This window comes from Podarcis tiliguerta (assembly GCF_965153285.1).
Source record: "Podarcis tiliguerta genome assembly, chromosome: 8".
Classification (NCBI taxonomy): Eukaryota; Metazoa; Chordata; class Lepidosauria; order Squamata; family Lacertidae; genus Podarcis; species Podarcis tiliguerta.
This window is the reverse complement of record NC_139541.1, coordinates 71,397,351-71,412,521: the sequence shown is the minus strand read 5'-3', so window position 1 is coordinate 71,412,521 and position 15,171 is coordinate 71,397,351. Positions and strand designations below refer to the sequence as shown.

General features: G+C 47.8%; 2 protein-coding genes across 6 annotated transcripts in view; one reads left to right on the top strand and one right to left on the bottom strand.

Moving 5' to 3' along the window:
* Positions 1-15,171, top strand: part of LOC310684739 (uncharacterized protein) — a 268,708-nt gene that overhangs the window by 227,639 nt on the left and 25,898 nt on the right. The gene's annotated exons all lie outside the window — the stretch shown is intronic.
* Positions 3,945-12,060, bottom strand: LOC310684617 (uncharacterized protein). Of its 5 annotated transcripts, XM_083456018.1 has the most exons (7): positions 11,942-12,024; positions 11,329-11,458; positions 9,851-10,054; positions 8,494-8,613; positions 7,598-7,729; positions 6,240-6,392; positions 3,945-4,798 (listed from the first exon to the last, which is right to left on the bottom strand). In XM_083456018.1, the coding sequence occupies exons 2-7, from the start codon at positions 11,426-11,428 to the stop codon at positions 4,707-4,709; spliced, it is 801 nt and encodes a 266-aa protein (XP_083312144.1). In that variant the 5' UTR covers positions 11,429-11,458; positions 11,942-12,024; the 3' UTR covers positions 3,945-4,706. The 5 variants fall into 5 exon arrangements, 2 of the variants coding, with proteins under 2 accessions (XP_083312144.1, XP_083312145.1); XM_083456019.1 differs by lacking the exon at positions 11,329-11,458 and having other exon boundaries at positions 3,945-4,509; positions 11,942-12,057; XR_014514762.1 differs by lacking the exons at positions 8,494-8,613; positions 11,329-11,458 and having other exon boundaries at positions 7,598-7,755; positions 11,942-12,060.

Sequence of the window (15,171 nt, the reverse complement as noted above, 5' to 3'; positions counted from 1 at the left end):
AACTTTGCTTCAGGATGAGAACAGAAATCGTGCTCCGGCAGCGCAGCAGCAGCTGGAGGCCCCATTAGCTAAAGTGGTGCTTCAGGTTAAGAATAGTTTCAGGTTAAGAACGGACCTCTGGAACGAATTAAGTACTTAACCTGAGGTACCACTGTATTTCTCTCACAGAGCTACAGTTCTCAGAATGGTTTAACAATCAATATCTCTTCAGAGAGAACTCTGGGAATGGTAGCTCTGTGAGGGGGGAGAATAACAACAACAACAACAACAACAACTCAATTTATATACCACCCTTTATCAAAAGATCCCAAGGCAGTGTACAACACTAAGAACGTATTTTATGGAGCACAATAAAAAAGCATAATAAATAACAGACAGCATAATAATAAAATTACCATAATAGCTGGCCCCTCGCCTAGCTTTAACAGGCCAGAGATTATTTAATGACCAAAAGGCTTGGGTAAGGCTGAATGTTTTTGCCTGGCACGTAAATACATGTAATGATGATACCAGGTGAGCCTCTTGGGGGAGAGTATTCCAGTTGGAGAGCCACCACAGAAAAGGCCCAGTCTCCTGTTGCTACCATCTGAACCCCTTTGGGTGTGGGGACATAGAGAGGGGCCTTAGATAACAGATAATAGTTTGTATAGGGAAAGGTGGTTGTTTAGGTCCTGAGGTCCTGAACAGGGGTCTCCTGACAACTCCCAGATCCCTTAACAAACTACCACTCCCAGAATTCTTTGGCTGTTCTTCCCCGACTGCTTGAAGTGGTCTCATAATGTTTTAAATATATCATGTGAGTGTGGTTTTCGGACTCACTGAACTCCTCCAACCCAGCAGACCAGCAATATGCAAAGCCTCCTTCCACATGTCCCTTGCCTGCTCTAAATATGAATATTTCTATTTAGTGCTTGTTAGCACATGGAGAGTGACTTTCCTCATTAAGCAGTGTGCTGATCTTGCTTCATCTCTCTCTCCCCCCCCACCCTCATGCCCATATATTCTAGATTGTAAACTCCTCAGGGCAGAGATCTGTGTAACTCCCTGAAGTGGAGTGCTGTATCAACAGATGTACAGTGGTACCTCAGGTTAAGAACTTAATTCATTCTGGAGGTGTGTTCTTAACCTGAAACTGTTCTTGACCTGAGGTACCACTTTAGCTAATGGGACCTCCTGCTGCCGCCGCACGATTTCTGTTCTCATCCTGAAGCAAAGTTCTTAACCTGAGGTACTATTTCTGGGTTAGCAGAGTCTGCAACCTGAAGCGTCTGTAACCTGAGGTACCACTGTAATAACAGAAATGACACATTCCACATGTCTGGAATGAAGGACTGACAGTGGCGTAGCGTGGGGGGTGCAGGGGGGGGCCGGCTGCACCGGGCGCAACATCCGGGGGGGGTGCGCTCGCACTCGCAGCTCTCTGCCCCTACCTGGCTCACTCTCTCTCACTGCAGTGCTGGCTGTGCGAATCCGATCCGAGCCGCCGGGTCGCCGTCCACTGTGGAGGGGAGGGTGCCAGGCATGCGGTGTGGTGCGGAGAGAGAGCGAGGGACTATCTGGGGGAGGGTCAGTGCAGCGGGGGGGGCGCAAATTACTTGCCTTGCCCCGGGTGCTGACAACCCACGCTACACCACTGAGGACTGATGCTTCTTTCCAGAGCACAGTGGCAGGTTGCCCAGGCTTGGTTAGGGATAGCCATCAGAGGTGAGCCAGAAGCCGACAACCAGGAACTGTGAGACAAGCCAGGAATCAGTGAGCAAAGCACCAAAGTCAGGAGGCAGGATCAAGTGGCCAGGCCTAGCCAAGGATACCAAAAGACAATGATGCTCAAGCACAGCTCAACTGCAACAGGAAGCATTTCAGACCCGCTTCCTGTCCCAGAGGATCCAGTGGTCAGGCTGGGTGGACATAGCCAGTCTAGGGTCTGAAGGTGCCTCACTGGGGACCTGCCCCCTTCAGTTCAGTGCATCACCACACAGGGGAGCTGCACAGAGATCTGGCACAGACCGTGTACACATTTAAAGCACATGGCTTCTTCCAAATATTCCTGGGACCTGTAGTTTACCCCTTGCAGTACTGCATTTTCCAGCAACCTTAACACACTGCCGTTCCCAGAATTCTTTACAGTGGTGGGGAAATCACACACTTTAAATGTATGGCATGGATGTGGCCACAGACTTTCCTACCGGGCCTATTGCTGTGCTGTATCTCTTTGGTTAACAATCGCGCACACTGCCCTCGGTTAAGACAGTTTTGGGACCGCAAAGTTTCAAAACCGTGTGCCCTGAATGAGGGGCAGTGCATAGATATGGGCTCATCTGTCGGTTTTGGTGTTTCACCACATCACCGCTAAGCCTTACGTGGACGCCCTGACCTTGCCATGCCCACACTGTTGTGTTCCCACCGCTGCCACCATTAGGTGTCGCTGTAGCTTTGAAATCCATACAAAAGTTGAGGTGAAGTTTGGAAATGTTGAGTAAATCAGTTCACACACATGAATCCTCAACAGGCATATTGGGGAAATGGGAAAACTCAGCTGAAGGCTGCCCTGGGTCGGCCAATGTCTCCAAGGCAAACAGACAGATTGGGCCTCTTTGTTTGATGGTTGAAACCTTACGGTACAGATCAGAGGCGGGATTGTGCCTTCAGGAGACAGTGTGTGGGCATGTCCACTTGTAGATTCTGTCCCATACCCCATATCTTCTTCTTTTTTCTTTTTTTGTCCTGTCCCCCACACTTCCCAGAGATAACTGTGGCCTGATCCACAGAAGAATTAACCAGAGGCAGATTTAGGGCAGTGTTACTGGTTCCCCCACATGAAGCACTGAACCCAGGGGGTGCAAAAACCACCCCAGAAATTTGTAAAGGAATGTGTCAAAGAACACTCTATAACCCCCCCTCCCCCCCAAAAAATCCTGTTAAATATACTTGTTGTGTATTGCTGAAATGGTGTAACATGGGGAAATGCCACTGGAGTATACTAAGTGATATCTGAACTTCTTGATGCATTGATAATTAACTGTTATTGTTCTCTGGTAGTTCTGACATGAGAGTTTAACCTTAGATCACATAAGAGGCTATTGAATTGCAAATTCTCAATCTTGGAAGGGTGGTGGCTGAGTCTGTTTGTCAGGCTCTGTGGGAGTAAGGATTTGTAAATGAGTCCTCTGAAGGGAGAGAGAATGGCTCCAGGCAAAATGGAGGCTGTAAGGAGAGAGACTTTTCGTTATAGAAGAAGAAGAAGAGTTCAGATTTGATATCTCGCTTTATCACTACCCGAAGGAGTCTCAAAGTGGCTAACATTCTCCTTTCCCTTCCTCCCCCACAACAAACACTCTGTGAAGTGAGTGGGACTGAGAGACTTCAAAGAAGTATGACTAGCCCAAGGTCACCCAGCAGCTGCATGTGGAGGAGCGGGGAAGCGAACCCGGTTCACCAGATTACGAGTCTACCGATCTTAACCACTACACCACACTGGCTCTGTTTGGAATTATCTTTTCCCCCCTAAGATGCTGAACCTGTGCTCGACTTGTGCAAGATATTGTATGGAATTATTTTAATATATCTACTGTTTTTCTGTTCTGTTTTGAAGAAAGTTCTGCAAATAGAGTTTTGAGTAATATCTGATGGGTCTGGACAATGTTTCATTCCAAAAGGAGCCAGTTTTTATGCATCCAGTTGCTTCAAGCTGCACAATATTAGTATAAGCAATAAAGCTGCCCCCCCTTCAGATGGCTGAGATTTTCCTCGGGTGACTGGGCTACAAGAGCTGCAATCACGTCAGGCTTGGGCTGCAAATCTCCCCTCCACCATCTCCACCTACCTCTGGTTCAGAGATTTTAACCTTGCACAGGGTGCTACATTATCAAAGTTCATCCCAGGAGAATGGAAAAAGTTAGGAGTTGGAACGTTAAAAAAGAGAGAGAAAGATGCACACACAAGTGTTTGCATTCCATGTTAGCATCTTTACCAAATCTAAATTTCATAGCAGTGGGTTTGTATGGAACAAATTTTCAAAGTAAATGCATCAAAATTAAGGGACCAAAGTTCAGGCTCATTGACACCTACCTCTCACCCTTGCACTGCCACTCTCCCCAGGTAAACTCAATCTTTACCACCAAATGTTAATTGTTTTCAGCAGCAAATAGTGGGGTTTTCATGGGGAAAGCGTGGGGCAAAAATAAACAAGCAAATAAAGCCCTTGAACTCAGACCCGGAAAGCCCAGACCTGTGCATAGAAATACAGAACACAGGACCCTTAGTCCCCACGTGGATGTTCGTTTCAATGGTTCAGCTCTCAGTAAAAAAAATATAGCTGAATGGCACGCTTGGGGTTTGAAGAAGTAGGCTGACCTCCTGGCGCTTTCCTGTTACAGTAAATTTCGGATCTTGTGACTCTGCTTTATGTTGGGATTCCCTGTTCACACCATTGTGGATTCAGGCAGGATGTGCAAGAACCTCTTTGCACATGGTTATTCTTGCTTGGTTTTCTTTCTTGCACTCTGCATCCTTAATTTAAAAAAAATTAAATAAATAAAAATCTTTTTTTTTAGGGGAAAAAAACCTGCATTCTGATATAACAAGATTTTTTGGATATTCCTTCCAGGGTATTTCTTCAGCGACGGGGGGAGAAAAAACTCCTGCATCAGAATCCTTAAATGTGGACATTCTAGATTGGTTCAAGTCCGATGCGCTTCCGCACTCTTCTATGTGACCAAGATCAGGCGACGTTGTTTTGGCTTGAGGTCATCATGCGTGCTGGTGTTTCCCTCAAGTTCTATCAGGATGTACAGGAGTACTGTTTGAGGCAGGGTGGGTGGGGGAGATTGGGGAGAACACAAGTTGTTGGTAGACTTAATTTATTATTTTATTAATCATCAGCATTTCTAAGCAAGAGACCAAACAGGGACCCAAAAAATAAAAATAAAAAGCTATCATAAAACCAAACACTGCCTTAAAATGACTCCTGGAATAAGAAGCCCATTGCCACGGGCCTGAAGTTCAGCAAAGAGGGCTCTGTCTCTAATGTCAGGTGGGAGGGAGTTCCCCAGGTTTCGGCCCACAACACTGAATACATTGTTTGCAGTTAGTTTCAAGCTGTATATCTGAACCATGTCAGCCATGACAGAGACTCCTCAAAGATGTTAGTGATCAGGAAGGGGTACAAGGGATACTATACCATACCCAGGATGCTAGAGGCCTTGTAAATCAGTGCAAGTGTCTTGAAGCAGTCCCGGTTATCTATGCACGGCCAGTGCAAGCTTTTGAGCACCAGAGCTATGCGCTGGTGGTCATCGGCCCCCATCAAAGTGTTCAAGGCCAGCTCTATCATCCTGAGGCAAAAGGAGGCAATGCCTAAGGTGGTGGGCATGGCTGGGTGTGAATTTGGCCCCCGGGCTCTCTACTCACTTGCTGGCTCTCACACATGGCCAGGGCTGACCCAAGGCGTTTTGGCACCTGAGGCAAACCTGAGGTGCCCCCCCCCCCCAGCCAGGGAAGAAGGGGTGAGTGAAGATTCACATCGAGAACAAGGGAGAAACAAAGGTCTACATCATCAACAAGGGTAAGAGGAGACCAGCCACGCCGCCTATTCATCAAGAGTGGCAGCAGATCTGGCCTCTAAGGGCTGTACCACAGCTGTTGCTGCCACTGTATTCCTTGGTGGTTGGATCTGCTGCCCCAGTGGATCCTATTGCTCGAGGCAATCACCTAAATTGCTTCATGGATGTGCTGGCTCTGCACACGTCCCTCCAGAACCAACCCCTGTCCTCTTCCCCACTGCTCTGGCTTCTGTTTGCTCGTTCCCCTTGTTAACACTTTTGCAGCCACTAACATGTGAGTACCATTTGCCATGCCTTCAGCCTCAGGCTCCTCCTCCCCTCTGGCTTGCTCTGAGGCAAGGCTGGGGTCCTTCAGAGCAAGGCGGTTTGCGCAGGTCGGTCCAGGAGAGTGCCTGCTGCTGCTGCAGTAGTTTTGTTGTCTTGGGACTTCATGCCTATGCTTTTAAGCTGTTAAATATTTTTAAAGAATTTCTAGCCCCCTGGGATGCCAGCTCCTTCCCAATATTTTTGGGGTGGGGCTGAGTTCCTTCAACATCTAGAAAGCACAGCGGCAAAATGCAGAGCCAAGCATGGCGTGGCTTAAGCAGCCGGCTCCTTCTCTTTCCTCCTCTCCCTCCCTTCTGTCTCCCTCCTCCTTTCTGCATCCCCCGTATATCAGGGCGCAAAAGGAAAACTCACTGTTTGTCAGGTACAGGAAGCTGGCCAAGCAGCCTATCCCAAAGGACCAGGAGAGATACTTTGGAGAGGTCGTATGAGGGATTGGGCTGCCCAAGGTGCTGTTGGGTGAGATTGACGTGCCGTACAACACCATGGTGATCAGGGAAATGATTCCTGTGGGTACGAAAAAAGAGCACTCAGCAGAAAGTCCTGACAAAAGCCCTTCTCCTGCAGGGAGTTGCCGTACGCTACAGTATGCTATTCGATGCACCAAAGATCCTCAGCCCACATTTAACATTTCACTCAAACAAGAAGGGAAACCCCAGACCTGGAGGCCAACAGCATCCCTCCAGGCCTCTCCATCTGCCCCTCCCCAGGACACCCCTTACTGGTGCTGCTTCGCACCCTTCTTGAATGCAATGGCCTGGCTGAAATGCATTTTTGAACTCTGACTATGCTTCTTGCTCACCTGGCTGGAGGATAGAGAATGGTGAGGGTGGATCTACACTCATGGTTTATAACGCTAAGGAAGCGTTAAGGAATGGGTTTCATAATGCAGACGGACACATTACGTTCTGCCTTTAACGTACATAATGCGTCATTGAAATGTGACACCAGAGGCCAGTGCCAGGAAGCATGGGCTTCCTGGAAGACTGCCCAGAAGCATAGGAGCTGTGGTCCCTTTGGGCCCCCCCATAAAATATTGGAGGGGGACAGTCCCCCCCCCCAATAAGTTGATAGCCATTGCCATTCAAATGATGTGTGTATATATGTCTTGTGATTGATTTTGCAGGCAAGGCTTACCTGCCCTCCCAGCAACACTTTGGACCTCAGTGGCCTTTGGACTGAAAAAAGTTCTCTATCTCCTTGTTTCCTCTACAACAATTCTTTGCTTTCCCTCTGTCTGCTAATATCCTATTTGTATAAATTTCCTAATATTCTGACTGCAACATCCTACTTACACTCCCGCTAGCAGATCAAGTAAGGGGAGTCAAGCTGCGAACAAGCTAGACGTTTGCAACTTTTCCGCCCCTCTTTGCCTGCTGAAGAGGCTGGTGAAACCCTTAAGCCTTACTTGGGTGTTATATAAACTGGGAAATAAAACATAGAATCATGGAATTGTAGAATTGGAAGGGACCATGAGGGCCATCTAATCCAACCCTCTGCAATGAAGGAATATTTTGTCCAATGTGGGGCTGGAACCGGTGGCCCAGAGACATTAGCCCTATCACATCCAAGGCTATGGGGAGTGCAGCAATTACTCACTTACTTAACAGGGGGAGCTGTAAAGATCACAATAATGCAACATGGGCATAGTAGAACTGAAGTATTACACAAATGCTAAGGGCAAATAATCAGCCTTGCAGAGAGAGCTCTACCTGTGCATAAATTGGTGACAGCTGGCCACCTGGATAGCCTTAAGCTGGTGCTGGACAGCAATGTGCAGGCAGTTGCCACCAAGCCAAATAATGTGCTGATTGACATCAAGATTCTGATGACAAGGAGGATGTCTGGGGAGAATCAAAGGTGAGTGATGCTGAAAGACAGATGTGCGAGAGAATCGGTTCTTAGCATTACAGAACAGTAGGGAACGGGGGGGGGGGTCATTCAAATTTATTTGCATCTTAATGAGGAGCTCCCTCACGCACACTCCTCAAGCCAGCGTGGAATCTGAAACACAGCTGTCCTTTACAATCCCCACTCCTGTGAATTTTGCAGCACAGTTCTGCAACCAAAGAATGAGCACAGAAAAGCATTTTTTAAGGGAGATTGTGAAAGTACACAGGTGCCAGGGCTGGAGTCAGCCAAGCACATCAGCAGGAAGAGGCAGAGTCAATTGTCAGTGAAGTTAACTCTTTATTCAAGGAAACGGCAGACAACTCACCAACCCTTTCCAGCAGGTCTTGCCTCTATGGACAGTTGCCAGGGTTGAAGGGCCCTGCCTTTCACCCTTTCTAAGGCTCCTCTTTTCCCAGATGTTTTCCAAGCTGTCTCAAACTGTGTCTGCACACCTCTGGCCACTGTTTTGCTCTCATTATTCTGCATGTTCTTGGAGATCGGGGGGGGGGGGGTAGGGGCTTGCTGCAGCAGGAGAGGGCAATTCCCGGGATTCTTCAGCAGCCTCTGGACCCCCCTCCTCTGCCTCAGCCTTGGAGTCTGAACTTCTCCCTGTCACAGGCTCTCCTTGCTCACTAAACCCTGTTGCCCCCCTCAGCATCCAGCCCCTTCTCCCAATCCCCTCCTTCTGACCTTTCCCCAGTGTTCCGCCACTAACCTCCTGGCTCTGAGCACTCCTCTGGAGTTTCCCTTGGGAGTTCCCTGGCTGAAGCCTCCAACCACTCCTCATCTTCCAGCCACTCCCTGACAGTGGTGTTGGCCCAAGAAATTTTGCTACCTGAGGCAAAGGACAAGATGGCATCCCGCTCCTGTGTGCCAATCAGGCGGGCACCTCAATCTTCCTTCAACACTGGTAATAGGAAAGTGTTCTTCACTACCCCTTAGGGCAGAGCAGTCCAACTTTTCATACCAAGTGGGCCACAAGGGTACTTCAGACCTGCAGGCCACACACTGCCGTGTCACATTGTGGTACCAGGCTTTGGGAAGGAAGTGGGAGACACTGGCAGGGTCCCAGAGACCTCCCACCTTGTTCCCAAAGGGGGGAAAACACTAAGCCAAGGGCATCAACTTGCGTGATGTTGCATGCGCTGCAGCGGCACCTGGGGGCCCCATTATAATGATATCTGGCAGGCAAGCAGCCTGATAAGCAGTAAGGACTCTTCGTCAGTTTTATATAAGTTTATTTACAAGAAAAACACATCCAGAGCACGGCGTTCTGCCTGCTCTCATTAACCTTAGTTGCTCAGTCTGACTCATCGTCCCTCCCCCCAACAGTAAGGACGCCAAAATCCCGCCTTTCTTCTCCTTCCCTTCTGTTGCTCTCTGATTCTTTCCAACCTCCTCATATGGGGACTGCACGACTGGCCTGTCTCTTTACCAGAAGACACACCCTCCGACTCTGGCTTATCTGCTGGTTGCCTGGCAACACTTGGGCCGACTTCCAGCTCTTCCTCTCTTTGGGAGCTAACAGCTTGTTCTCTGGGAAGGAGGGGGGCCAGGCTGTCTTCTCTAAACTCTGACAGACAGCTCTCATCCCCAGAGGCAGCCCCTTGCTCACTCAGCTCAATTTCTGAGGCTGACTCTTCCGCTGCGCTCGGGGGGGGGGCACATTCCTGACACCCATGAGGCCTCAGATGTGACATTTGGTGCTTCGCAAGGCACCGGAAGTCGCATTGGACACCCCACGGTATGGATGTTGAACACCCACAATAGTTTGTGGGTGCTCAGGCACCCAAGGCCGTTTATAGTTGATGCCGGTAAACTAAGCTTTTACCGGCCTTCAGGACTGCATAGTGGACCACCCTGACTTAGGGGGTGCAGGAGCACCCGTAGCGCCACCCTACATCACTTTCCCACTCCACCTCCTCCCTTGCCATTCACTGGTAGGGTCGGACCTGGCAACGCATTTCCCCAATCCTTGACATGGGTTGCTGAAATTCAAAGACCAACCCCCAGGTGCACTGCCGGGGTGAGGAAAGATGGAGGGAGGCAGGGAGGGAAGGGGGCTGCCTTACTTGAGTTCAGCCTAAGTCTCTTGCATCTTCTGCTTATGCATATGTTCCAGAGGCCCAAATTGGTGACGAAATCCTTGTGGAAGATCTCAATCCAGGACGGAGAGAGAAGACTGATAAACAAACCGACCAGGCCAACGCAGCTGAATATTCTGATGAAGAACTTGTACCGGAAGGACAAATGGCTATCTTCAGAAAGGTGGACTTCTGCCGGGAGGTGGGATGGGAAGGGGTGATGGAAGTGAGATGTTTTAACTCCCGTCTAACAAGCCAGAAGCACCAGCATCCATAAAACGTGGTTCGTGCAAACATTAAATTCCAAACATCCACATCAAAAACACAAGCAGGTAGCAGTATTCTAAATAGTGTGCTAACATCCAATGCCAGCATAGAATCCTATGCTAGGATGTTAGGCACCAGCACCTTCATTATGGAAAAGAAGAGTCTTGCATCCTCTCTGGAAAGGTCTGCTCATATGATGACGATGATGATGTTCTATTTTTGACAGTGTGACTTGTGAACTCCTCTGGAATTTGTAAATATAAATCGAACTCAAAAATAAATAAATAAATCTGTAGGGTCACCAGCCTCATATAACCAGCATGCTTGAGCGAAGGATCCAAGCTGCATACCTGATCCTTCACAGGGAGTGTAACCCTATCAAGAGCAAGTGACTTCCCATTCATCTGGTCTAGGGAACCACCCAGTAATGGTGCCTCAGTCTTATCTGGATTGAGCTTCAGTTTATTGGCTCTCATCCAGTCCATTACCAAGGCAAGACAAGGGTCCAAGTACCTGCAGATGTAAAGGATAAGCAGAGCTGTGTGTCATCAGCATATTGCTGGCAGCATACTCCATACCTCCAGATGACCCCACTTAGCAGTTTCATGTAGATGTTAAAGAGCATAGGGGAATAAAATCAAACCCTGAGGAAGCCCAAATTGAAGGCTCTATGGGGCTGAACAGCTCTCCCCAAGCATCACCTCTGAAAATGACTACTCAAGTAAGACCAGAACCACCACCAAGCAGTGGCTCCCAGGCCTAACTCAGACAGTTGCTCCAAAAGCCATTGAGAGGTTTGATGATAATTAAGAGGAACACATCTCCCCTGTCTCTCTCCCAAGAAAGTTCATCATACAGGGCAAACAAAGCAGTTTCTGTGTCTAAACCAGGCCTAAATCTCAACTGAAATAGATCTAGGAAATCAGTTTCCTCCAAGAGCTCCCAGATGTAGCCCCTGACCATCTGCTCATTTCTGTTCCATTGCTCTGGCCTCAGGTTGCTGCTGATGAGGGGCTGAAACTGCTAACCCTCTATCTGGGCTGCTTCCTCCTGCTGTTTCCCACCAAGCTTTCCTCCAAGCTCAAGGGGGCCTACAACAAGAGCCTCATTTCCCCATAGACAATTCTCCAGGGACCACGTAGCAAAGGTGGACAGGAACTGAGGCAAAAGTAGGCAAAGCAACAGGTATTGTACTTAACTCTTTATAGGAGGCTGCGCTGCAGTCACCCAAGAGTCAGTGGTTTGCATATATACAAAGGCCAGACAAACAAGAGGCATGGTCCCAGCTGAAGAGCACATTCCAGCCAGGCAAAAGCACTCGAGGACAGGCTGTAGATTAATGGCAGGATATCTGCTATGCATACATAAGGTGCTACTTCCCAGGGTTCTTTGGGGGGGGGGGAGGCCTTGCTGTTTAAAGTGTCATGGCACTGCTTTAAATGTATAACGCAGATGAAGTCATAGAGATAGAATAGACAGACAGACAGACAGACAGACAGAGGCACCCTGCCCAGGGAGCACCCTCCCATCAAATGTCAAGGAGATAAAGAGCTACACAACTTTTAGAAGACATCTGAAGGCAGCCCTGTATTGGGAAGTTTTTAATGTTTAGCTTTTTAATTATGTTTTCTTATGTGCTGGAAGCTGCCCAGAGTGGCTGGGGAAACCCAGGCAGATGAGTGGGATATAAATAATAAAATTATTATTTTATCATAAGATCTATTTCTTTCTACACTTCTGTATATTAAATAGTAGGCACATTAAATAAATGGAGATGTCTCCGTCAAAATCTTTTGTGCTGTTCATACTTACTTTTCTTCGAAAAATGCATCTTTAAGCGGTGGGAAAGAGTCACAAACACAGCAGAGGCACTGTCGAGAGACACAACCAAAGGAAACTTGGGTTCAGCTTTCAGCAGAGAGATTTTAGCACTGGGTAAAAACAGAGCAGAGGCCAAAGCTTTTCTTCCTGTGCAGATGATGAGTCCAGAATGAAGGCAGAGCAAGGACTTCCTTCTCCTGCCCTCGCTCTGACATCACCATCCTGAAGCCAATTCTCATGCATAGTGGATTTTTGAGACGATATTTACCTTTTCCCACCTGTGGCAGTTGGTAATCCCTGCTGTAGGGGATTAATTAATTTTAAAATTTAAAATTAATTTTAAATAATTTTATAATGGATGATTTTAGAGTGTTGTTTGTGTTGTACTTTTGTACTGTTTTATTGTTGTTAGCCGCCCTGAGCCCGGCTTCGGCTGGGGAGGGCGGGATATAAATAAATTTTATTATTATTATTATTATTATTATTATTATTATTATTATTATTATTACCTGGGAAGACCTCTATGGGTACACGTGTGCCCATGGGCACCACATTGGCGACCAATGTAGAGGAGGGCTATTCTAAAATAGTGTCTATCCTTGTCATACATCTGTTTCCCGCTGTGGCTATTTTTCTGGTTCCTCTCCACTTACCTCCACTTCTGTTTCCCATGTACGTGACTCAGGCTTGCTCCTTAGATGCTTGCTTTCACCCTCTGGCGTCAGCAGTTCCTTTGGCCACAGCAACAAGCTCAGTGGGATGCACCCTTCTTCCGTAGAACATCCCCAGCTCAGCTCAGCTTTCTGGAATCTCCTAGCCAGGTTCCAAATGTCTGTAACTGCCATAGAACCTTCTTCACCCACCTGGCTCTCAGAAGAACTTCTCTCCACAAGAATAGGGGTGGGAGTCATCGGCCCAGTTTTGACCCTCCAGGCCTCCTTATATGCCCCTGGGGACTCTTTCCAGGCCACACTCCCTCCTCAGCCCCTCTCCCCACACCCAGATCCAACTCTCACTATGACAGCTTTGCAGTGGGGGCTGGTCCAGTTGGGTAAATGGGCCACCGCCCTGCCAATCTCAGTGTGCCCTCAGCCAGTCCCACCTGTCTACCTTTGTATTTGCAACCAGTTCAGGTGGGTGGAACTGCCTGTCAGCTTCCTCCCCCTCAGTGTTGCCCTTGTAGAACTTAGCAGGCAGAAGAACGGGAGCAAAATTAGAGTGAGTTGGCTCTGGCTGTCGTTGGTTCTGGCGCCAACTAATGTTGGTCTCCTTGCCTTCTGCCCTACTAGACCCCACGGGCACTAGCCGGCCCTGTGTTTTAGTGGTGGGTGGGTGATTGGGCAGCTTGTGAATGGGGATCAAGCTTGGCTTCCATCAATGGTGTCAAAACCGAAAACATGTGATGCCATATCTCAACCTCGATTAATTAAGTATGGCCAGGAAATTCTCTCCATGGTGGTCTCATGCCACACCACATGTTCTGCAATGGTAGACATTACCAAGGGAAAGAGAGACTAGAGCCATAGCCTATGGCAAGGGTGTCCAGGTGTCCTACTTTTCAGCAGATGGTCCTCCATTTGAAGGTGCTGTCTATTTGAAGCAGAGACATCACCCTGCCAACAAAGGTCCGTATAGTTAAAGCCATGGTTTTCCCAGTAGTGATGTATGGAAGTGAGAGCTGGAGCATAAAGAAGGCTGATCGCCGAATAATTGATGCTTTTGAATTATGGTGCTGGAGGAGACTCTTGAGAGTCCCCTGGACTGCAAGAAGATCAAACCTATCCATTCTGAAGGAAACAGCCCTGAGTGCTCACTGGAAGGACAGATTGTGAAGCTGAGGCTCCAATACTTTGGCCACCTCATTAGAAGAGAAGACTCCCTGGAAAAGACCCTGATGTTGGGAAAGATGGAGGGCACAAGGAGAAGGGGATGACAGAGGACGAGATGGTTGGACAGTGTTCTCAAAGCTACAAACATGAGTCTGACCAAACTGTGGGAGGCATTGGAAGACAGGAGTGCCTGGTGTGCTCTGGTCCATGGGGTCACAAAGAGTCGGACACGACTGAACGACTAAACAACAACATTTGAAGGCCTGCCCAACCCAAGTCTGGTTTAGAGATAAAGAACCATCAAAAGGGGGAGATGCAGGAAAGACCTTGAAGTTTCAGACTGAGCAGGCACACAGATCACCTGGTCTTACTCACTGCAATAGGATGCATTGTGACTCTACTTAATAGATAGCCATGATTTCCAACTTTGCAGCTGTACATATAAATTGGTGCGTGCCAGATTTCTGCCAATTTGTGTCCTCATTTGTCCTGGTGATACATTTCCTCTTTCGGGGGTGATTTGTGAAGATGTGCAGGCGAACGAACCCCCTGATGCTATGGGCGACATGGTTAGGTTCTGTAATGTGTGTTGCCAGAGCAGATATAGGGACAGAGTTGGCATTATTTGTGTCCATGGCTGCTTAGATGCCTGGTCTAAGTAATGTAAGCATATGATTGGTTGATAAGTTGTATTATCCCCACATTGCCAGGGTGGGTGACAGCAAACACAAAACGCAATTTTAAAATGGATAAAAATCACTGCAATTTTAAAACACACAACACTGTTCCAGGATGAAACACAACAACATAAATTCAGGTGGGTCATGAAAAACAAAATATTAATTTTTAAACGGTTCATCTTAAGCATGTGCCAAAAACTGTATCCTGAAGATGCTAGATTCCCCTCCAATAAGAGGGAATTCCATGATTTAGGGGCTGTCATTGAGGAAGTCCTCTTTGGGCTGCTATTCTCTGCCCTTCTGAGGGTGATGCAACTACCAACTAAGTCCCCATTGCATGGCTTAATGCCTGAGACAGTAAGGGATGGATATGGTCTTTCAGATATTTAATTGCTACTTCAGATGTAACAAATGCACAAGCTGAGAAGCTCCTATGGCTCATGAGGCCTTTCCAGGCACTCCCCAGACACTTGCGAGCATATATTCACAACAGGAAGGACTAGGAACCTGCTTGGTCCTTAAATCAGAAACTGGAGTTTCCTGCTAGTCTTCTCTGTATCATTCCAATAGGTGAGCACCAGAAACTGAGTTTTTCGAGACAGTGGATTATGCATCCAACTCCACATTTTTACGCTTTTGCAGAATTGCAGCAGCCTTGTACACCACGTAGAGATTTATTTATTTTAAACAATTAATCAGGTGGTTTATAAAT